The sequence below is a fragment of the Saimiri boliviensis genome, chromosome 1, assembly GCF_048565385.1.
Source record: "Saimiri boliviensis isolate mSaiBol1 chromosome 1, mSaiBol1.pri, whole genome shotgun sequence".
NCBI lineage: Eukaryota > Metazoa > Chordata > Mammalia > Primates > Cebidae > Saimiri > Saimiri boliviensis.
In genome coordinates, this window is record NC_133449.1 from 128,951,530 (window position 1) to 128,976,569 (window position 25,040).

Here is a 25,040-nt window from a genome sequence, read left to right on the forward strand (position 1 = left end):
TAAAAACCTCATTCAATTTATGAAATTCACAAATAATTGTTTTCATGAAGTTGCTGATACTTTGTTAAAACTCAGCATGCTAAAATTAGTTAATGTCTTTTAAGCAATAATGAGCCTTTTTTTTTTTTTTTTTTTTTTACCAGAACCAATTAAAAAATAAAAAAGTCCTAGCTAAAGATCAGATGGTTTGTATGGCCATACTATACTCTTAAAACAGTAGTTTTTCTTTTGACTGGAAACTTTTTTTTTTTTTTTTTTTCCTTTTTCCCCCAAGTATACCCTACATATTTGCAGACTGGAAAACTTTTAATGGGAAAATTGACATAACTTTTTGTTTTTTTGAGCTAGAATTTCACTCTTGTTGCCCAGGCTGTAGTACAGTGATGCAATCTCAGCTCACTGCAACCTCTGCCTCCCATGTTCACGCGAGTCTCCTGTCTCAGTGTCCCAAGTAGCTGGGATTACAGGCGCCCACCACCATGTCCAGCTAATTTTTGTATTTTTAGTAGAGATGGGGTTTTGTCATATTGGCCAGGCTGGTGTCGAACTCCTAATCTCAAGTGATCTACCCACCTCAAACTCCCAAAGTACTTGGATTACAGGTGTGAGCCACTGCACCCAGCAACTTTTTTAAATGCTAGGATTTTTATTATCAGGATATCTTTGAGGAGGAGCACTATGAAAGTACCTTCATAGCTTTTAATTCTTTAGAGCTCTTGGGGTATAACTATCTAAATTTTTGTATTTTATACTGCTAATATCCCCCTAAAGTAGGCATTATTCTCATTATCTCCATGTTGTAGAAGTGAAATTAGCTACAGAGCTTAGGTTCATTCGGATTGTTAGGACTTCAGATAGGCATCTGTCAGAAACCAGCCACTCTTTCTCAGGTACCATGGATTAAGAGATACAGTAGGTACAGGATTGCCATGTTGCTCCTTACAGTATCCTTCTGTCTTACTGTATTTCTCAGGACATATGAGACCAACGTTAGCATTGCAGACTGAGCTGTTCTAGTTACTGAAGTGCTCAGGATGCCCTGATACCTGTAAAACTTAGTCTGCTGCTGACATCAGCCTTAGCCCGTTATGTTCTTGAATTCTGGTTGGGTTTTGCTCATCATCATCACAGGGAATTGTTTTAAACACTTTGCCTTTATTCTTTTTTAGTAGATGACAATGAAGGAGACAAAAAGAAGAAAGATAAGAAGAAAAAGAAAGGAGAAAAGGAAGAAAAAGAGAAAGAGAAGAAAAAAGGACCTAGCAAAGCCACTGTTAAAGCCATGCAAGAAGCTCTGGCTAAGCTTAAAGAGGAAGAAGAAAGACAGAAGAGAGAAGAGGAAGAACGTATAAAACGGCTTGAAGAATTAGAAGCCAAGCGTAAAGAAGAGGTATGTTTTCATGATGTTGGTAATACTGATATTGTATTTAACTTAAAATCTATTCTCTGTAAAATATCTTTAGTTTTCTAATAATGAAAATTTCATAGTTGCATGGTAATTCAGTTATATTATTGTTCTGATACAAATAATAAGATGAAGAAGTACAGCATATCTTATCTTTGTTTTCCTTAACAGATTGCTCGACACATAAATTGTGTATGTATCATTGTCAATAATCTGATGTGATGTTAATTAATAATCATGTACAATATTTAAAATACTTTGATTTGGAATCTAACATAATACTTTGCATATGTCTCAACAGATTTATTTTAAGTTTGGATTGTTTACATTAGAATTATATAGTTCATTAAATGAATACAGGTTTTGTCTGACATGTACTTTTTTATAGGAACGATTGGAACAAGAAAAAAGAGAAAGGAAAAAGCAAAAAGAAAAAGAAAGAAAAGAACGCTTGAAAAAGGAAGGAAAACTTTTAACTAAGTCACAGAAAGAAGCCAGAGCCAGAGCTGAAGCTACCCTTAAACTCTTACAAGCTCAGGGTGAGTGGTACTCTTCATTAACTAAACAGTCAGAGAGCTCTGCACATGTACTTATATCCCTTAATGTTTAGAAAGAGAATTGAATTTGCGTCAGGACAGTTCCTATGAAAATCTGTGAAAAAGTTCAAGAAAACATAAGGAATAGGTGATGTAATTTCATTGTTTAGGAAGATAGCTTCTATGTGAGGATAAAAATGTATGTGTAAATGATAGTATGTCTAAATAAGTTCTCTTTTCACAAACAATAATAGTGATAATAATAGAATAAGTCCCTATATACCTATCAGCCAGCTTCAACCGTTAGGAACATTTGACATTCTTGTTTTGTACCTCTCCATCTACTTTTTTTCCTGGCGTGTTTTAAGGTGAATCCCCAAAAAATAAAAAAGAAATACAGCAATTCCCAGATAGCATGTTAGTTTCCCCACATGACCACAGTGAAAAAATATTCATGACCTTTTATTTTTTAACCTTTTCAAAAACTTACATTCTGACATAAGATATCCCAGGTTCATCTTGCATGGCCTGAGACCAGGAATCAGTTTTTTGTGTTGTTTTTTTTTTTTTTTTTTACTTTATTTATTTATTTAATTTTATTTTTTTATTGCATTTTAGGTTTGGGGGTTCATGTGATGAACATGCAAGATTGTTGCATAGGTACACACATGGCAGTGTGGTTTGCTGCCTTCCGTCCCCTCACCTGTATCTGTCATTTCTCCCCATGCTTTCTCTTCCCACCTCCCCACTCCCCTGCCCCTCCCCCATTTCCCCCCAACGGACCCCAGTGTGTAGTGCTCCCCTCCCTGTGTCCATGTGTTCTCATTGTTCAACACCCGCCTATGAGTGAGAATATACGGTGTTTGATTTTCTGCTCTTGTGTCAGTTTGCTGAGAATGATGGTTTCCAGGTTCATCCATGTCCCTACAAAGGACGTGAACTCATCGTTTTTGATGGCTGCGTAATATTCCATGGTGTATATGTACCACATTTTCCCTATCCAGTCTATCATCATTGGGCATTTGGGTTGGTTCCAGGTCTTTGCTATTGTAAACAGTGCTGCAATGAACATTCTTGTGCACGTGTCCTTGTAGTAGAATGATTTATAATCCTTTGGATATATACCCAGTAATGGGATTGCTGGGTCAAATGGGATTTCTATTTTTAGGTCCTTGAGGAATCGCCACACTGTCTTCCACAATGTTTGAATTAATTTACATTCCCACCAACAGTGTAAAAGTGTTCCTATTTCTCCACATCCTCTCCAGCATTTGTTGTTTCCTGATTTTTTAATGATCGCCATTCTAACTGGTGTGAGATGGTATCTCAATGTGGTTTTGATTTGCATTTCTCTGATGACCAGTGATGATGAGCATTTTTTCATATGTTTGTTGGCCTCCTGTATGTCTTCTTTTGTAAAGTATCTGTTCATATCCTTCGCCCATTTTTGAATGGGTTTGTTTGTTTTTTTCTTGTAGATCTGCTTTAGTTCTTTGTAAATTCTGGATATCAGCCCCTTGTCAGATGGGTAGGCTGCAAAAATTTTTTCCCATTCTGTTGGTTGCTGATTCACTGTATTGACTGTTTCTTTTGCCGTGCAGAAGCTGTGGAGTTTGATTAGGTCCCATTTGTCTATTTTGGCTTTTGTTGCCATTGCTTTTGGCGTTTTGGTCATGAAGTCCTTGCCTACACCTATGTCCTGAATGGTTTTGCCTAGATTTTCTTCTAGGGTTTTTATGGTGTTAGGTCTGATGTTTAAGTCTTTAATCCATCTGGAGTTAATTTTGGTGAAAGGTGTCAGGAAGGGATCCTGTTTCTGCTTTCTGCACATGGCTAGCCAGTTTTCCCAACACCATTTATTAAACAGGGAGTCCTTTCCCCATTGCTTGTTTTTGTCAGGTTTGTCGAAGATCAGATGGTTGTGGGTATGTTGTATTTCCTCTGAGGCCTCTGTTCTGTTCCATTGGTCTATATCTCTGTTTTGGTACCAGTACCATGCTGTTTTGATTACTGTAGCCTTGTAGTATAGTTTGAAGTCCGGTAGTGTGATGCCTCCTGCTTTGTTCTTTTTGCTTAGAATTGACTTGGCTATGCGGGCTCTCTTTTGGTTCCATATGAAGTTTAAGGTGTTTTTTTCCAGTTCTGTGAAGAAGGTCATTGGTAGCTTAATGGGAATAGCGTTGAATCTGTAAATTACTTTGGGCAGTATGGCCATTTTCACTATGTTGATTCTTCCTAACCATGAACATGGAATGTTTCTCCATCTGTTTGTATCCTCTCTTATTTCGTTGAGCAATGGTTTGTAGTTCTCCTTGAAGAGGTCCTTTACGTTCCTTGTTAGTTATATTCCTAGGTATTTTATTCTCTTTGTAGCAATTGTGAATGGCAGTTCGTTCTTGATTTGGCTCTCTTGAAGTCTATTACTGGTGTATAGGAATGCTTGTGATTTTTGCACGTTGATTTTGTATCCTGAGACTTTGCTGAAGTTGTTTATCAGTTTCGGGAGATTTTGGGCTGAGATGATGGGGTCTTCCAGATATACAATCATGTCATCTGCAAATAGAGACAATTTGATTTCCTCCTTTCCAATTTGGATACCCTTTATTTCTTTTTCTTGCCTGATTGCTCTGGCTAGAACTTCCAGTACTATATTGAATAGGAGTGGTGAGAGAGGGCATCCTTGTCTAGTGCCAGATTTCAAAGGGAATGCTTCCAGTTTTTGCCCATTCAGTATGATATTGGCTGTTGGTTTGTCGTAAATAGCTTTTATTGTTTTGAGATACGTTCCGTCAATACCTAGTTTATTGAGGGTTTTTAGCATAAAGGGTTGTTGAATTTTGTCAAAAGCCTTCTCTGCATCAATCGAGATAATCATGTGGTTTTTGTCTTTGGTTCTGTTTATGTGGTGAATTACGTTTATGGACTTGCGTGTGTTGAACCAGCCTTGCATCCCCGGGATGAATCCTACTTGATCATGGTGGATGAGCTTTTTGATATGCTGTTGCAATCGGTTTGCCAGTATTTTATTGAAGATTTTTGCATCTATGTTCATCATGGATATTGGCCTGAAATTTTCTTTTCTTGTTGAGTCTCTGCCGGGTTTTGGTATCAGGATGATGTTTGTCTCGTAAAATGATTTGGGAAGGATTCCCTCTTTTTGGATTGTCTGGAATAGTTTCAGAAGGAATGGTATCAGCTCCTCTTTGTATGTCTGGTAGAATTCAGCTGTGAACCCATCTGGACCTGGGCTTTTTTTGGGTGGTAGGCTCTTTATTGCTGCCTCGACTTCAGACCATGTTATTGGTCTATTCAGGGTTTCGGCTTCTTCCAGGTTTAGGCTTGGGAGGATGCAGGTGTCCAGGAATTTATCCATTTCTTCCAGGTTTACTAGTTTATGTGCATAGAGTTGTTTGTAATAATCTCTGATGATGGTTTGGAATTCTGTGGAATCTGTGGTGATATCCCCTTTATCGTTTTTTATTGCATCAATTTGGTTCTCTTTTCTTTTTTATTAATCTGGCTAGTGGTCTGTCTATTTTGTTGATCTTTTCAAAAAAACAGTTCCTGGATTTATTGATTTTTTTGAAGAGTTTTTTGTGTCTCTATTTCCTTCAGTTCTGCTCTGATCTTAGTTATTTCCTGTCTTCTGCTAGGTTTTGAGTTTTTTTGATCTTGCTCCTCTAGCTCTTTCAATTTTGATGATAGGATGTCAATTTTAGATCTCTCCTTTCTTCTCATGTGGGCACTCATTGCTATATATTTTCCTCTAGAGACTGCTTTAAATGTGTCCCAGAGATTCTGGTATGTTGTGTCTTCATTCTCATTGGTTTCAAAGAACATCTTTATTTCTGCCTTCATTTTATTGTTTACCCAGTCAACATTCAAGAGCAAGTTGTTCAGTTTCCATGAAGCTGTGTGGTTCTGAGTTAGTTTCTGCATTTTGAGTTCTAACTCGATTGCACTGTGGTCTGAGAGACTGTTTGTTATGATTTCTGTTCTTTTGCATTTGCTGAGGAGTGATTTATTGCCAATTATGTGGTCAATTTTAGAGTAGGTGTGATGTGGTGCTGAGAAGAATGTATATTCTGTGGATTTGGGGTGGAGAGTTCTGTAAATGTCTATTAGGTTTGCTTGTTCCAGGTCTGTATTCAGGTCCTGGATATCCTTGTTGATTTTCTGTCTGGTTGATCTGTCTAATATTAACAGTGGGGTGTTAAAGTCTCCCACTATTACTGTGTGGGAGTCTAAGTCTTTTTGTAAGTCATTAAGAACTTGCCTTATGTATCTGGGTGCTCCTGTATTGGGTGCGTATATATTTAGGATCGTTAGCTCTTCTTGTTGCAGTGATCCTTTTACCATTATGTAATGTCCTTCTTTGTCTCTTTTGATCTTTGTTGCTTTAAAGTCTATTTTATCAGAGATGAGAATTGCAACTCCTGCTTTTTTTTGCTCTCCATTTGCTTGGTAGATCTTCCTTCATCCCTTTATTTTGAGCCTTTGTGTATCCTTGCATGTAAGATGGGTTTCCTGGATCCAGCACACTGATGGGTTTTGGCTTTTTATCCAATTTGCCAGTCTGTGTCTTTTGATTGGGGCATTTAGTCCATTGACATTTAGGGATAGTATTGTTATGTGTGAATTTGATGCTGTCATTTTGATGCTACCTGGCTGTTTTGTTGGTTAGTTGATGCAGATTCTTGATTGTGTTGATGCTCTTTTACCATTTGGTGTGTTTTTGGAGTGGCTGGTACTGGTTGTTCCTTTATATGTGTAGAGCCTCTTTCAGGAGTTCTTGTAGAGCAGGTTTGGTGGTGATGAAATCTCTGAGTGCTTGCTTGTTCACAAAGGATTTTATTTTTCCTTCACTTATGAAGCTTAGTTTGGCTGGATAGGAGATTCTGGGTTGAAAGTTCTTTTCTTTAAGGATGTTGAATATTGGCCCCCAATCTCTTCTGGCTTGTAGGGTTTCTGCTGAGAGATCTGCTGTGAGTCTAATGGGCTTCCCTTTGTGAGTAACCCGACCTTTCTCTCTGGCTGCCCTTAGCATTTTCTCTTTCATTTCAACCCTGGTGAATCTGACGATTATGTGCCTTGGGGTTGCTCTTCTTGAGGAATATCTTTGTGGTGTTCTCTGTATTTCCTGGATTTGAATATTGGTGCCTTGCTAGGTTGGGGAAGTTTTCCTGGATAATATCCTGAAGAGTATTTTCCAGCTTGGATTCATTGTCTTCATCACATTCAGGTACACTTATCAGACGTAGATTAGGTCTTTTCACATAGTCCCACATTTCTTGAAGATTTTGTTCATTCCTTTTTGTGCTTTTTTCTCTATTCTTGCCTTCTCTTTTTATTTCATTTAGTTGATCTTCGACCTCTGATATCCTTCTGCTTGGTCAATTCGGCTGTTGAAGCTTGTGCATGCTTCACGAAGTTCTCGTGTTGCGTTTTTCAGCTCCATCAATTTACTTATACTCCTCTCTATGCTGTCCATTCTCGTCAGCAGTTTGTCCAATCTTTTTTCAAGGTTCCTATTTTCTTTGCGTTGGGTTAGAACATGTTCTTTTAGCTCACTGTAGTTTCTTACTACCCACCTTCTGAAGTCTGATTCTGTAATTTCATCACCCTCCTTCTCCATCCGGTCTGGTTCCCTTGCTGGTGAGGAGTTGTGATCCCTTTTAGGAGGAAAGGTGTTCTGGTTTCGGGAGTTTTCATCCTTTTTGCGCTGGTTTCTTCCCATTTTTGTGGGTTTGTCTACCTGTTGTCTGTCTCTGTCCCAGGGAGTTGGAGCTTTATGAGTTTCCGTTGCACTACTGCCTTTTTTGATTTTTCTTTCAGGTCTGACCCGCCCAGCTAGCAGCAGGCCTAGCCACTGCCTGCCTGCAGGGGCTTTGCTGAGCTGCTGTGGGCTCCGCCCAGCTGCCCTGAGCTCTTCCCTGCAGTCCTGTTTATATGGGCGTAGTTAGAACTGTCTCGGCAACTGTGGCCCTGCCTCTGTAATGGTGGCCCGGCCTCTGTTATGGCAGACTCTCTCTGTTGTGGCAGGTTGCCTTGGCAACGGCAGCCTGCCTCCATAGTGGTGGAGAGTCTCAGTAATGGCAGAAGCCCCTCCCCCACCGAGCCGAGGGTCCCGGTTCAGCTGTACTTGGTTTGAAGGGCTCAACCCAGAGGGTTTCCAATTACTGTTTTTGTTTTCGTTGTTGTTGGGGGTGGAGGGGTGGGACCAACCGAGCCTGATCACCTGGCTCCCTGACTCAGAGTCTTTCCTTTTAAGTTGAACGACCCCGCGTTCCGGTCGCTTGTTGAAAAGGCTCCGGGATCTCCCGTGCTGTGACTCACGGAGTCGGCTCGAACTGCAGCGCCGGCTCCTGGCAGATTTTTTGCCTAGGAATCTCCTGGCCTGGCTCGCTATTTCAGCTGAATGGGCAACTCTGCCGTCTCAGGGCTCTGATCGCCAGCTAAGAGGGCTCCCAGACCAGTGGCTTTTGTACAGAGAACCGCAGCAACAGGGCGTGGTCACAGCAGTTGCGCGGGCGGAATCAGCCCCACGGGGGCCAAAACAGCCGCACCGACTGGGATTGCGACGCTGGTGACCCCTCTGCCTAGGTATCTCCTGGTCTGTGGGCAATAAGAGTTCGTCTGGAAATGCGGCATCCACTCACCCTCTGCACTTTCACAGGGAGCTGAAGTCCTGAGCTGTTCTTAGGCGGCCATCTTCCCAGCATTCCCCGGAATCAGTTGTTTACCCAAAGAGCTTTGGTTCCTTTTATTGGGGGAATAGTGTTTAGAGAACCACAGCTGGGCATATAATATATTACTTTTTTGAAAGGTAAGATTATTTTAAATAGTGTCCTTGCTCCAATAAGAAGAATGTATTGGGACCTCTCTTAATTTTTGTTCCTATTTTCCCTAGATTTTTATAATACAGTCATTTTGGTGTTTATGGTATAATTATAGTAATAGCTACCATTTATTCTGTGTGTAGTATATAACTGATGCTACAGTTGTCCTCTACATTGTCTATTTTTCCCGCATAAAAAATCTTATAGCTACTTTTACTTCCGCCATATAGATGAAGAAATGGTGGTTCAGAGAGTGTAAACAGCTTGTCCAAGGCCACAGAACTAAAATTAAAGCTGGTCTGTGCTTTTTCTTACACATAAGTTCAGCTGGAAGCATTAGATGTAAAGAAACCCAGTACTTAGATTTTAGAATGTTTTATTCTTTACTGAGAATATAGCCTTTTAAAAATTTTAAATGGATTTAAGTACAGATTTAAGTATATTTAGCACCCAAACAACAGATTTCATTGGTGACTGTTGGAGAGGCTAAAAGCACCCGTGAAGAAATTGAGATGGGACCTAGCAGGGAGTAGTTTGCCACTCTCTCAAAAATACTGTTTTTAAGGAGTAGTTAGACTTCTAGATATGGAAATTACAGTGTAAAATGACATACTTTTAGCGTCAGTCTTTGGGATAGACTTATAAGAGATGATCTCTCAAGTGATATCTCTGACCCTGGTCTCTTATTCTTCATAGTGTTTTCTAATGTTTACCATCTTACTAGTTCTCTATTGTCTATTAGTAAAAGTCCAAATTCCTTAGCTTGACATTCAGGGTCCTCCCCCCACAGTCCACTCATATGAGCCATCTCATTAAAAGATCCTATGGTGTTGTTTCATCATATCTTTGAAAGACAGCTTCTTAAATAAAGATCGGTTACCACATTTATTACCTAGAATATTGTAAAACTTACTTATTGAGCTGAAAATGTACTCTCAGAGTATAGCCATCTGCAGAGTATAGCCATCTGCACATATATATATATATATACACACACATATATTTATAATATATACTCATATATAATATGCATACCTTATCAGTAATATGTAATAAACTAATTTCAGGCAAAGAGCTTCTTCAAGAACTTGATTGTGATGTCTCAGTTTGCAAACTGAATGGAATATTTAAACACACACAAGTCTTGGTGTTGATTACAAATACTGCAGCTTATTTGAGAGTCCATGACTAGAGGAATAGTCAGTTGGTTAAGTCTAGGGTGTTATAGGAACCACCCTTCAAGTAATCCAGCCTACAGTTTCCCCTCAGGCCCATGCTTTTCATCTTAGTAGGTGTAGGCTGCTAGGCAAGGAAAACTTTAATAAAACTGATTATCTCTGCATTCTCAGCTGACTTTATCCTCTTTCTTTGGTTTGTTTAATATATTTGTCTTATTGGTACAGCTCTGGTTTTACCATTCTATCCATTCTTTAGCACATACATAATGCACATCTGTATATATTCTTATTTTAGAGTTAACATATTAGTCATTTTCATTTATTAGTGACTTCACTCAAAATCCCATGGTACACAATTTCTGTTGTCTTTATTCTAAGGCTTTTGCCCATACTGAGAGACTGAGTAATCTAGTAATCTGTAGATTCAGTTCAATCCCAGTCAAAATCACAGCATGATATTTTGTAGATATCTATCAACTAGTTGTAAAATGGATATGAAGAGACCACAAAGTTAGAATGGCTAAAATATGTTGTAAAAGGAGAACAAACCTAGAATACCTGATTTCAAGACTTAGTATAAAGCTGTAGGCATTAATACAATGTGATATTGCCAGAAGGATAGACAAACAGATAAATAGTCTATACATGGTTAGTATATAGGTGAAAGGAGATTCCATGGATAAAATATGGTATTTGTAGCAAGTGGTACTAGAACAATAGGACATCTGTAGGTAGAAAAACTGATAACTCTAGTTTTAATCCCCATTATATGAAAATTTACTCAAAATGGGTATACAATAATACTTTCAGAGGAAAATACAGGGGGATATTTTGTGTTAGGCAAAGAGTACTTAGATAGGACTCTCAAAGTTTAATCCATAAAAGGAAAAAAGATACATTTTGAGAAAGACCAATTCAAAACTTTTCTCTGCAAAAGACACTGTCAAGAGAGTTCCAAGACAGTATCTCCAATTCAGAGATCTGACAAAGAATTAATGTCCAAAATATATAAAGACTTCTTAAAATTCAACTATGACAGCTCATAAGTTCATTAAAAAACTGGACAAAATGTTTCAACAGACACTTTCACCAAGAAGCAATATGCACCTGAAAAGAATGTTCTAAAAAAAGAGAAACTTACCTTTACCACATTCAGAGCAGTTGAAACTTTTTTTTTTTTTTTTTTTTTTGAGGAGACAGAGTTTCGCTCTTGTTGCCCAGGCTGGAGTGCTGTGGTGTCATCTCGGCCCACTGCAACCTCCACCTTTGGTTCTCCTGCCTCAGCCTCCTGAGTAGCTGGGATTCACCCACCACCACAATATAATTATTTTATTTTTTTATTTTTATTTTTTGAGACGGAGTCTCTCTCTGTAGCCAGGCTGGAGTGCAGTGGTGTGATCTCTGCTCATTGCAACCTCTGCCTCCTAGATTCAAGGGATTCTCCCGCCTACTGCTGTGTCATTTCCATTGGCTAGAACGGGACCTCTCATTCTATGCTTGACCCAATTGGCTGAAAACTTGGAAATTGCCTGAATAGATAAGGGGAAAGAAGACCAGGAAGAAGACAAGGATGGAGAGGAAGCTAGTCAGGAGAAGGTCAAGAGGGTTTCCAAATAAGGAATGGCATTCTCTGGGGTTTGGAGCTTGCCCAGTTCTGTTTAGACATGCCAAAGTGAGTCAAGGTAGGTGATTTAAGACGTGGCTGAATTAGAGAATATATATACATGGGTATATGTTTATGCTAATAGCGGATAATGGCAATAGAGCAAGAGATTGTAACTCCTCCTCCTTATATGTAGTCTAAGATATATACTTTGAAGAAGGACTTTCCCATCTCTCACACGCCACCATGTCCAGCTAATTTTTGTATTTTTAGTAGACAGGCGGTTTCACCATGTTGGTCAGGATGGTCTGGATCTCTTGACCGTGTGATCCACCTGCCTCAGTCTCCTAAGGTGCTGGGATTACAGGTGTGAGCCTCTGTGCCCGGCCAATTTTTAAAAAAATAGTACACATTTTTGTATTTTTAGTAGAGACGGGGTTTCACCATGTTGGCCAGGATGGTCTCTTAAGTCCTGATCTCAGGTGATTTACCCGCCTTGGCTTCCAAAAGTGCTGGGATTACAGGTGTGAGCCACCACTCCCAGCCAGAGCTCTTCTGTATTACTGGTGGGAATGCAAAATAGTATAGCCACTTTGGAAAACACTGGCAATGTCTTTACAAAATTAAGATAATATTTACCTTATGTTTCATCATTCACACTCCAAAATATTTCCCCGAGAGAAAATTTCACACAAAAGCCTGTCTGAAAGTGTTTATACCTGCTTTATTCATAATTGCAAAAAAGTCCTTCAGCTGTTGAATGGATAAGCAAACTGATACATCCACACAATGGAATGCTACTCAACAATAAAAAAGAAACGAATTACTAATACCTGCAACAGAGTGAGTGGCTCTCAAATCCATTATGATGATAGAGGCCAGACTGTAAGATTCCATTTATGTGACACTTTAGAAAAGGCAAATCTTTTGGATGGAGAACAGTTCAGTGGTTACCAGAGGCCAATAAGGTAAGGAGGGTTTGACTACTAGGAGCAGCACAGGGTGATGTAGCTGTTCTGCATCTTTGTGATGGTGGTGCATGTATCAGAACTTTCACTATACATTAAAAAAAGGATTTTTTTCGGTATGTAAATTTTAAAATACCTTATATAAGAAAGATAAAGATTTTTCCATGGGTATGTATCTCTGTGGTGAATGCAATGCTGTCCTTTAAAGAGTACTTCTCAGGTGACATGCAAGTAGTATAAGCCTGAAGTTTCTCATTTTTATCCCTCAGGTGTTGAAGTGCCATCAAAAGACTCTTTGCCAAAGAAGAGGCCAGTTTATGAAGATAAAAAGAGGAAAAAAATACCACAGCAGCTAGAAAGTAAAGAAGGTTTGTATAAAAAATAGACCCTAATTTAGGAACTATTTTGTTTGCCTTTCCCCCACAATCTTCAAAACAGTGTCTGTGAAGAAAAAAGGAAAAAATCCGAAATGCATGTTGAAACTTGTTTCTAAACTTGTTTCTTACTGATGCCATCATTCTCACTTGATTCAAATGATAAGCTAATGGAAAAAGTATTTTACTTTGAAAAATCTCGGTTCTACCCTATGAATATTGTAACTGTTGTTAACTCTGAAAAGTAAAACTACCATTGTTATCTTTTCTTGGTTTCCTTCTTAGCCTTCTGTGATGTTTGTATTTTATTTATTGAGCAGAAAGAGTAGTTTCCTGTACAACATGTGACTATATTTAAACATTTTCTAAATTTGAAGAAATAGGTTTGCACAGGCCAGGCACAGTGGCTCAATCCTGTAATCCCAGCACTTTGGGAGGCCAAGGCAGGTGGATCACCTGAGGTCAGGAGTTCGAGACCAGCCTGGCCAACACAGTGAAAACCTGCTTCTACTAAAAATACAAAAATTAGCTGGTCATAGTGGCAGACGCCTGTAATCCCAGCTACTTGGGAGGCTAAGGTAGGGAGAATTGCCCGAACCTGGGAGGTGGAGGTTGCAGTGAGCCAGGATTGTGCCACTGCGCTCCAGCCTAGGCGATAGAGCAAGACTCCATCTCAAAAAAAAAAAATAGGTTTATACTACTCCTTTTAATTCAGTACTTGGTGGAGTGAACATACTGTGAACATCCTGTCAGCTGCCCGAATGTTGTTGCACAGGTGTTACAAGAGCATAGCCAACTTGATAGAAAGGAGGCAATTCGAAACCAAAGAGAACAAGCGTCTACCAGAAAAATCTCAGAGGGTAGAGGCCATCATTGCATGTATGCAGGCTACAGGTGCAGAGGAGGCACAGTTACAAGAAATAGAGATGATCACGGCTCCTGAACGTCAGCAGCTAGAGACCCTGAAATGTAATGTCAACAAGTTGGATGCCAGTGAGATCCAGGTGGATGAAACTGTCTTCCTGCTGGAGTCTTACATTGAGTGCATCATGAAGAGACTGTGATCCAGAAGATCTTCCTCAAAAGACTGGGGGTCGGGGGGATGGAAAGCAAAATAAAGGAGGTGCCTGGATGCATTATTTGCAGTAGGAAAAAAACAGTTCGGTACTTAGTGGAGTATCTTAACAGAAATTATACACAGAAAAAAAATATTATCTTGGTTTCTGCCCTTTTTTCAGTGTCTGAATCAATGGAATTATGTGCTGCTGTAGAAGTTATGGACCAAGGAGTACCAGAAAAGGAAGAAACACCACCTCCTGTTGAACCAGGCCAGTAGCATTATCTGATTATTTAATTAGTGAATTCTTATTAAACAGTGTTGGTGTGCCATAAATTGTCTTAGTTATCATTAAATAGTTGGGTAGAACCAAATAAGTATCTGGCTGGTTGGCTTGCTTTCTTCATAGTTCTTTCTTTTCTATTTCTTTTCATTTCTGCATTGAATAAGTGTGCAAGTGAGACTTGAATCAATTTTGTTCTTTTCAGCAGTGTTGGTAAAATGTTTTGTAGAAAGGATAGTAGGTTTTGGATTTTCTCTGATGCTTTTAAGTATGGTCAAAAATCTCAAAAAAGACCTCAATGTCTTCATTTAATGCTTTGGAAGCAAAGGCATTTTCAACTAAAACTTTTTAAGAACCATAAAATTTGGCACTTTTAGACCTTCTTAAGGTCAGCTTCTATTTACAATAATCAGAGAATTCAACTAATTCATTATGGGGTATCTGTGTATGTGTTTAGGAGTTGGGGAAAATCTCTCTCTCTCTTTTTTTTTTAAATTAGGCATTGTTCTAATTCATGAGACTAGGTATCAACAGGAGAGCTGGGGTTGCCAAAAATGTATGTTTGACATTCAAGAGAATCCCCAGCGTTTTAAAGATGGGATCAGGAATGGAAAAAGCCTTTAGAGAATGTTAAGCCTGATTTACACTGGTGAATTATATTATTGATAGTTCCTTTCCTTCCTTTTTCTACTTTTTCTTCTAAGTGAATAGGATTATTTCAGTTGGGTAGACCTCAGCCTAGCATTGATATGACGAAATTAGAGAAATTCAGATTGATATGCTTAATAACATTCCACTATTTTAGGTCATATTTTTAGCTCTAGAAAGAATTGCTAATCTAGATGGATATTTTGGGTACCTGTTTCTGAGTCTCATTTCCTTCTCAAGAAAACTTAACCAGACTTGTTGGTAAATAATGATTATTACAGGAAAGCAGATATCACATGCCCTACCCTCATCTTCCTTTCATTTAAGAATAGTTGTGCCTGGTTAGATTTCAGTAAAGAGAAGCATTCTTGTTAAGAAGAGTATTAGGTCTTTGATATCTAAATAATGTTCAGAATTTAGCTTTCTGGCTGTTTTGGGGTTAGGAGCACAGCATTCTATTCTTATTTTGAACTGGAGTGATGGTGGTAGTTTTGTAACTTCAACTTTGGAATTTAAGTATATTTAAATACCTGTAAAAGTTAGAAGCAAAATAATACATTCCTTGCATAAAATATGAGTTGGATGGTCAAAAAGAAGACATATGTGAAATTTCCTTTGTTGTCAAGAACTGAGTACATTCATACGCCTTTTTCAAAATCTAAAACATTTAAATTAATTAAATTAATGAAACATTTAGCTTGAATGGAAAATCGGTTAAGTGTAATATAATATGTTGACAGTAGTAGGAAATAGAAGCATTTGGTAACAGTAAATTATAACTTGCTAGCTATATTAAAAAGTTAGTTCCAAAGATGATAATTGCATACTTTTTTGCATAATTAAAACATTCTTTTTTATGTCAGAGCATAATTTTTTTACTTTTTTCTAAAAGACCTTCATGTTTCTAAATAATTTTTGTCTCTTAAATGCAATTTTTTACTTACAGAAGAAGAAGAAGACACTGAAGATGCTGGATTGGATGATTGGGAAGCTATGGCCAGTGATGAAGAGACAGAAAAAGGTGAATACCTCATAAGCACACACTGATAAATACGGTTATTATAAATGCATAATATATATTTAAATGAATCGTCTTTTGATTATGAAAGCCATGTGAACATTTCTGGGGATAGGGTTCAGTCTCCTGTCATCTCCTTTGCCGTGGTTTCTAAGTCCTCGTGTGGATCTTCATTTTATGAATGAGTGGTTCCTCAGAATGTTATTTGTAAGATAGCTGCCTAAGGTTTAGAATGCATTTTTTCAGAGTGATTATATTACAGATAGAATTGTTACTAAAGCTCACCTACAAAAAGCATGGTTAACTTAAAAGGTGATGAAGAGCTCAATACTATAGTTCCTAATAAGTATGAATAGAGAGTAAGCATTTTTGTCATTATTTCTCCTTCTTTATTATTAAAATCTCTACTTTAAATTTAATTTCCTATTAGTTTACTAATTTACTGAGAATGGTATCTGGCTCTTTGTTTTTTTCAGCCTCCTACCTCTCCCCAATCTTTGTTTTTAAAGCTATGCATTTTTCCTTAAGCATGGCTTTAGTCAAATTCTACAAGTTCTGATATGTTGATATTTTCTCATTTTCATTTTAATGTATTAACTTTTACTCATGATTTATTTAGTGTTAATCTACAGAAATGGGCATTTTCTAATTGTATTTTGTTACTTCACTGTGATTAGAGAGCATACATGATTCTGTCCTTTGAAATATGTTGAGTTTTGCTATACAACCTAGCATGGTCAGTTATTGTAAATGTTTCATATTTGGGAAGAGTTCATATTCCTCAGTAGTTGGATGCTTTGCTTTCTATATTTAGGTTAGATTTGCTAATCATTTTGCTCAAATCTTTTGTAGTGTTCTCAGGGGTTTCTTTGTTTTTGCTTTTGTTTTTCTTCTGGTCTGCTTTTTCTTTCTTACTGAGACCAGTGTGTTAAAGTCTTCCATCATGATTGTGGATTGTCTATTTCTTCTTAGTTCTGTTAATTTTTGCATTATATATTTTTATGCTGTGTCATTAGGTGAATACAGTCTTGTATCTTTCTAATGAATTGACTCATCATTTATATATATACATACACACATATATATATATATTTTTTTTTTCTAGCAATGTCTTTTGATATAAAAGTCTACCTACCTAAGATTCATATTAGTATACGAGCTTTGATTTACACGATCTTTACTCTTTCTGTATTCTTGAATAGCATTGTCTTAGTCTGTTTGTGCTGCTATAACAAAACACCACAGACTGGGTAGTACTAAAGAACAGAAATCTATTTCTCACAGTTCTGGAGGCTGGGGAGTCCAAGAATAAGGCACCAGCATTGGTGTCTGGTAAAGGCTTTCAAGATGGCACCTTGATGCTGCATCCTCCAGAGGGAAGGACGTCTGTGTCTTCACATGGTGGAAGGGAGGGGAGGGCAAGAGGAGCAAACTCTCTTTGAAGGCACTTTTCTGCAGGCATGAATTGACTTATGAGAGTGACTCGATCACTCCCCCAAACCTTCCCCACCACCCTGCCACCTGCTGCCAGCAAAATGGTGATTAAGTTTACAACATGAATTTTAGAGGGGACACCATTTACAAATCACAGCTAGGATCTAGTTGAGGTTTTTAAAATCCAGTTTGTCAGTCATTATATTTTACCTAGAGTACTTAGCCTGTTAAATGTAAACATTTGGTGTAATTAATGAAGTGTATTGGTTTTAAACATTTCATCTTACTAAGTCCTTTTTATTCTGCCTGGTTCGTTTTCCCTCCTTTCTAACCATCTTTTGGGTTACCAGATTTTTAAAATTTTATTATTTCTCCTTCCATGAGCTTAGAAGTTGTGTACTTTTCCAGAAAACTTCTTAGTGGTTTACTCTAAGAAAATTTTTAGCATGTACCTTTGAACTAACCATGTCTAATGTTATCCTCTAACAATGCAGGGGCTTTAGAGTACTTGAATGACGTTTACCCAATATTCTGTTTAGGTATCATTGCTCTCGGCCGGGCATGGTGGTTCACACCTGCAATCCCAGCACTTTGGGAGACCAAAGTGGGCAGGTCACTTGAGACCACGAGTTTGAGACTAGCTTGGCCAATATGGCAAAACCCCAACTCTACTAAAAATACAAAAATTAGCTGGGCATGGTGGTGCGCGCCTGTAATCCCAGCTACTCAGGTGACTGAGGCATGAGAATTGCTTGAACCCAGGAAGCAGAGGTTGCAGTGAGCTGAGATTGTGCCACTGCACTCCAACCTGGGTGACAGAGTGAGACTCTATCTCAAGGGGAAAAAAAGATATCATTACTCTCATTTCATTATCTATTTCAGACCTCAGCTTATATTTTATATAGTCAACACTTATTATTTATAAGTTTACCCACATTCTTAACATTTCATTGTGCTTCATTTCCTGCATCTTTGACCTTCCATTTGAGATTGTTTCTTCGTATCTGAAGAACACTTTAGAATTTCTTTTAGTATGGATTGGTTGGTAAGACATTCTATTTTGCTTTCTAAAAACATCTTTATTACATCTTCATTCTTTAGTTTTATATATTTACTGAGTGAGGAATTCTTGGTTGAAGTTTAACACTTTGAAGTTATTATTCCCTTGCCCTGGCTTTTATTGTTCCTGTTGAGAAGTCTAAATTTTTCATGTGTCTTTGGTTTGCAGCAGTTTTATCATGATACACCCAGAATAGGTTTTTAAAAAATATATTTTACTTGTAGAGCTTTATTAATACATGGTGTTATGTTTTTTATCAGTTTTATGTTAGGAGTGATTATCTCCCTCAGAATTCCAGTGATGTCTCTGATAGGCCCTCTTACTGTATACTTGTTTCCTGTTTTCTGTATTTTCCACCTAGTGAGTCTCTGTGGTTTGTTCTGGATTGCTTCTCCTGATTGTCTTCTAAGGTCACTGATTTTCTCCTTAGCTCTTTCTATTCTGCGGTTAGGCCCATCTTTTGAATTCTTAATTTCATCTCTTATATTTTTCAGTTTTAGTATTTCCATTTAACTATTTTTTAATAGTGTTAATTTACCTTCTAAGATTTTTAACTTTGTCTTTTGCCTCTGATGGATTAGAAGCATAGTCATTTTAAAATTTTAATTTTATGACTTTAATATATGAAAGTCCTTTTGGTATTTTATATGTTAGTTCTTCTCATGTAAATTGTTTTCTCATTTGCCTTGTTATTTTTATGTATGTGCTGGATATTTCACTTGGAGGTCAAGGATGATGTTTTCTGCAGAGCAAATTTATGTGTTACTTCCACCAGGTACCTGAGTGAACTAGCAATCTGGAATCATCTTATTCTAGACTTAGAATTGAGAGGATCTGAAGGTGATCTGATCCCCAATAATGGGGAGATCCTCTTTATTTCTTATTCATTCTTATTCCCGGGGTACAGCTCTTCATGATATTACCCCACAGTAAGGGTGCAACCCAATGTCTGCTTACTGCACCCCCCTGAATTCTTAGTATTCTGGTAGATTGGGACTCCCAGTGCAGCTTAGCCTTTCATCTACCTCCTCCTGAATTAACACATGACGCTAAGGGAAAAGTGGTACTAAAAACTGTTCTCATCTTCTTGGGTTTCTGTTCTCCCATGGATTCTGGCTTATGAATGCTTTCCTTATGCATTAACTTCAGTATTAATTACTGCCTTAAGGTTTTACTATTAAATGACAGACTTCATTTTAGCATGTAGACAAATACCTTGCATTTATGATGTATGAAACACCATGTTACTGCCTTAAATACAGGTTGAGCCTCTGAAATTAAAAAATCTCAAATCCGAAATGCTCCAAAATCAAGTTTGAGCACCCCTATGTGACGCTCAAAGGATGTGCTTGTTGGAGCGTTTCAGATTTCAGGTTTTTCAGATTTCAGATGCAAATATTCCAAGTTTTAAAAAATTAGAAGTAAGTTTAAGTAGAGAATGCAAACATTTCAAATTTAAAAAAATCAAAAGTTCTTGTCCAGGCATTATTTCCTTCCCTTACTTTAAAGCAAGCTTGTCCAATCTGCAGCCTGTGGGCCACATGCAGCCCAGGATGGTTTTGAATGTGGTCCCGCACAAATTTGTAAACTTTCTTAAAACATTATATGTGTGTGTGTGTGTGTGTGTGTTTTAAGCTCATCAGCTATTGTTGGTGTTAGTGTATTAGTGTATTTTTGGGTGTTCCAAGACAATTCTAATGTGGCTCAGGGAAGCCAAGATTGGACACCTTGCTTTAAAGTCTCTTATCTTGATATAAATCTATCATATTAATGCTTATTTATTTAAAAATATATTTGCTTTTCTGGTAGAAGGAAACACAGTTCATATAGAAGTAAAGGAAAACCCTGAAGAGGAGGAGGAAGAAGAAGAAGAGGAAGAAGAAGATGAAGAAAGTGAAGAAGAGGAGGAAGAGGAGGGAGAAAGTGAAGGCAGTGAAGGTGATGAGGAAGATGAAAAGGTGTCAGATGAGAAGGATTCAGGGAAGACATTAGATAAAAAGCCGAGTAAAGAAATGAGCTCAGATTCTGAATATGACTCTGATGATGATCGGACTAAAGAAGAAAGGGCTTATGACAAAGCAAAACGGAGGATTGAGGTATTTATTTTACCCTTTCTCTTTACTTCGTTTCTCCCCACTCCTCTGTGATTTTTAAAACTGTACTCCACAACTAAATACTTTGAACAGCACTTTATATGTTCTCAAGAATAGTATATTTTTCAGTTTTTGTAATCTTGCAATATTATTGGCCTTTGACACTGATCTTACCCAAGGACTTCCCTCTCTTACCTAAGATAGAATGGTGTAGAATGGTGACTACTTCATTTTGTTTCTTGTTTTCTCCAAATTTTAATGTGTTCTTTGAGTGATGGTTTGTAAGTATGCATAGGTATTCTGAGCATATGCCCTCTGCCTGACATATTTAGGTTAGTCACCATGAGGCATCTGATCACTTTAGTTGTTAAATCTGGTGGGTTGATGAGGCTTCTGTTTAGTAAAGTCCAATACCTAATAGGCTTTCTGTATTTTTCCTTCTTAGGGCAGTAGATTTCAGTAGACTTCAAGAGAACGTTTTCTTTAGTTCAGTCAGCCTAATGTAAATAATACATTAAAAACTAGTTTGCTTGAGGATATTAAACTATTTTAAAGCTAAAAACTATTTTAGCTTTCCTTTTCATGTATAATTAATTTTTCATTTTTTTGTTTTAATACCTGTATATTGAATATTTGCTTTTCCTCCTGTAAAGTCTAGGTAGGGATAAGTTGTCTAAATTTCTAAAGGACTAAGAGGATTTGTTATTCTAAATTAAGGTTTCTCAGCCCTGGCACTGTTAAAATTTTGGGGCCAGATAATTCTTTGTTGTTGGGGACATGGACTGTTCTCTTCCTTGTATGATATCAAACAACATCTTGGCCTTTACCCACTAGATGCCTGTAGCAGTCTTCCCCAACTGGCACCCCAGTGTGACTTTCTTTTCCCATAGCATCTACTACTCCCACCAGCTCCCTTGTCATATACTCATGCTTGAGAGAGTGATAGAATATCTGTACTGTGCTTGCTGATTCACAAACAATAAGTATAAAGCAGAGGAGTTTCTCAGTAATCCTGCTCCCTAGATTAGTTAATGATACTGTGTTTGAGCTTCGTGTTTTTAAAAATAAAGGCCCTAGCCCCAAATGCAGTTATATTGGGAGTTAGGGCTTTGAGGAATGATTTTTGGGGGAATGTTGAGTCCATAACAAACTTCATGGATCCATAAACCTTGCTACATACTATGATATTTTGAAATTCACTTCATTCCTGGGTCAGACTGTCAGTTGCGGAATGGGGTTTGTATTCTTGTATTGTCATTGTTTCAGTATAAATACTTACAATTTCTGAGTCAGTTTGTAACTCATTGCCCTCCAAAAATTTTAATGCTTCACTAAGTGTGGGAGAGAGAGGCAGTTTTCAGTCATATCAAATAAAGTCATGATATTTGAATTTAAGTTGTATGTGCTGTGAAGTTGTTGGGTACTACTCTTTGCTAGTAAATAAGTCCTACGTTGTGTTCATCTCTGGCATCTCACTTTTGATATTTTTAAAAGTTTTTCAGTTTCAATTTCTACCAAAAAATCTCATGTTTAGTACTAGAAATGCATGTAAAGAGCTCTTACAGAAATGGTTTTTAAATGAAAAATAGTTTTGTAAGTTGATATTGCTTTATAGTTTTTGCTTCAAGTTTATCTAATTTGAATGCCAACTTTATATGAAAGGTCATTTCAAAGAAAAACTATTGCTGGCATGTGTTTTTGTTTGGTCCTCAGAAAGCTGCATTTAGGTAAATTCCACAGAGAAACACACTGTGGTTCGAGGAAGGGCTTTCTTGCTCTTACTAGTGTTTATGGAAGTGGTAGAGCCTTGGAAAGACAGGGCATATTAAACTTATTTAAGCTGAGACTTAAATTAACAGTCTCCTCCTTAAAAGGTTTTATAGCATTTGTATATTGGATAAAAGTGTGGAATAAACTGCCTTTAAAAATCTTTAAAATTCTTAAGTTCCAGTGAATTTTTTAAAATGTCCAAGTTCACCTGTTTTTATATAAATCCCCACACAAATTCATGGTTGCACTGTATAGTCAATATGATGGGAAGATTGATTCCTTTTTCTAGTCATTATATTCCATTAAAGTAACTACAAAAGTATTCAAAAAGTTTGAGATGACTTTACAACATTACTATTTGTATTCAGCAGTACTACTGTGAAATCTAAAGTTTTTCCTTGTCCAAAGGTGCTGTGAAATTAGATTATAAAGTTCACATTATAAATTGCAATTATGTGTAGTCAAATCAACAAAGAACTTCGGTGCAGGTTGTGGCATTCTTTTGCCAAGGCAAAATAGAAAGTAAAGATAGTGAGGATTTGGAATAATGCTTAATTTTTGATTTTTTCTTTTTATTTCTAGAAACGGCGACTTGAACATAGTAAAAATGTAAATACCGAAAAGCTGAGAGCCCCCATTATCTGTGTACTTGGGCATGTGGACACAGGGAAGACAAAAATTCTAGATAAGGTAAGAAAATATTATATGTATTGATAGAACTTTAAAAATAAGTGAATGATACCTTAAAAAACAATTTTAGAAACCAATAGGACATACGGGCAATTCTGTTTATAATCAATAAGTTACTAATTTCTTAGTTTTGCTGCTGACTTTTCCATTTTGAAATACCAATCTGAGGCCGGGCGCGGTGGCTCAAGCCTGTAATCCCAGCACTTTGGGAGGCCGAGGCGGGTGGATCACGAGGTCGAGAGATCGAGACCATCCTGGTCAACATGGTGAAACCCCGTCTCTACTAAAAATACAAAAAAACTAGCTGGGCTTGGTGGTGCGTGCCTGTAATCCCAGCTTCTCAGGAGGCTGAGGCAGGAGAATTGCCTGAGCCCAGGAGGCGGAGGTTGCGGTGAGCCGAGATCGCGCCATTGCACTCCAGCCTGGGTAACAAGAGCGAAACTCCGTCTCAAAAAAAAAAAAAAAAAAAAAAAAAGAAATACCAATCTGAATTTGCTGTCTTCTCATAGCTCCGTCACACACATGTACAAGATGGTGAAGCAGGTGGTATCACACAACAAATTGGGGCCACCAATGTTCCTCTTGAAGCTATTAATGAGCAGACTAAGATGATTAAAAATGTAAGTACATTGTGTTTTCTCTTACAAAAATTAAGATATCAAGTATTTCAAACGTAGAAAAAGGACAGAGACTAGTGTAACAGCCCCATATACTCACCATTCAGAATTAACGTGCTATTTTGCCTATTTTGCTTTACACCATTCTTTTTAAAGACTAAAACAAGACATGTTATAAGAGCTCTCACATTCCACTTCCTTCTCTCTCTCCCAGAGGCAGGCACTATTCCAACATTAGTTGTTCGCCTCCATGCTTTAACAATGATACCAATTATCTTCATAATTAGACATTTTATTTCCTTCCCTACTTTTTTCCTTCTAGTCAAATCAGTTTCTTTCCTTTATCTCTCATGTTTTTCGACTTGTTTGGAAGTATTCAGTTTATGTATGTTAAATGTAACATAGTAAGATAAATGTGAAACTTAATATAATGCACACCATCCTTTAAGTGTCACCTTTCTTGGGCAGTAGAACTTTGCCAGCTACTTCAGAAGCCCTCCGGGTGTTTCTTTCCAATCAAAGATCTCTTCTCCAGCCACAACTTTTAAGATAATCTCTACCTTTTAATGTGTTAGGAGTTAGAAAATGTTGATACTCTAACTCTATCAGTCATTACTGGATTTACTTCTGCAGAGAAACTTTACCTAATCTACTTTTTTTGATTATTCAGTGATGGCTTATTTAGAAAAGGCAGAATTAATGCATTATCCTTTACCTTCTTTTAACTAGCTTTTAAAATAAAAAGTGACCAATATGATTTTTCTTTCTTTCTTTTTTTTTTTTTTGGCCTCTCATAGAGACAGGATCTCCCTATGTTGCCCAGGCTGGTCTTGAATTCCTGGGCTCAAGCAATCCCCAACCTCAGCCTCCCAAAGTGCTGGGATCACAGCTGTGAGCCACCATGCCCAGCCCAATTTTGTTTTGTATTTTTATGAGCACATAGATTTAAACATATTACAGTGCTTTAATCTATTTCAGTTATTATTGTGCTGAGATAGTCCCATCTTTGGCTGGTGGTTGGCTCCTGAGTCTTTCTCATACAATTCTAGTTGTCCTAGTTTTGGTTGCATTCATGCTGTCTGGTATGGCAGGATGTTCCAGGCGCATGTAATACAGAAACTGCCCAGACCAAAAACTGGGTCTTGTAAATAATTCCTCAATTTCATTATTATAGAGCGAGTGAAAGTGGTAGCTTTGGAACTGAGAACCAGTAAGTTGAAAAACAAACAGAGCATATGTTATTCCATGCTAATGTCTCCCTTTATTCCTTGTTTAGTCTTATTTCTGCATGTAAAAAGAGTCTGTGACTTTGTCTCTCCAGTATTTGTTTTGTTTCTTTGCATTTGGGTTTTATAGAGCTTGTCTCCTAGTCACTTCCTAAGAAAGGAATTATGAGAATTAACATTTCTTCAATTTTTGAATATTAAAGAGTTATTTTGTGGCCTTTATACTGGAAAGTCAGTTGAC

At 37.5% G+C, this 25,040-nt stretch overlaps 1 protein-coding gene across 3 annotated transcripts in view; it reads left to right on the plus strand.

Annotated features, from left to right (window-relative positions):
• EIF5B (eukaryotic translation initiation factor 5B) overlaps nucleotides 1-25,040 on the plus strand; it is a 67,678-nt gene that overhangs the window by 22,627 nt on the left and 20,011 nt on the right. Inside the window, exons 5-12 of one of the 3 annotated variants that reach the window (XM_010352066.2) lie at nucleotides 1,170-1,390; nucleotides 1,794-1,944; nucleotides 12,799-12,897; nucleotides 14,142-14,231; nucleotides 15,838-15,912; nucleotides 20,213-20,499; nucleotides 22,849-22,956; nucleotides 23,466-23,576. In XM_010352066.2, the coding sequence (XP_010350368.1) occupies nucleotides 1,170-1,390; nucleotides 1,794-1,944; nucleotides 12,799-12,897; nucleotides 14,142-14,231; nucleotides 15,838-15,912; nucleotides 20,213-20,499; nucleotides 22,849-22,956; nucleotides 23,466-23,576 (1,142 nt within the window). The remainder of the gene's footprint in view (nucleotides 1-1,169; nucleotides 1,391-1,793; nucleotides 1,945-12,798; nucleotides 12,898-14,141; nucleotides 14,232-15,837; nucleotides 15,913-20,212; nucleotides 20,500-22,848; nucleotides 22,957-23,465; nucleotides 23,577-25,040) is intronic. The other 2 variants (XM_010352067.2, XM_039463611.2) reach the window with 2 other exon arrangements.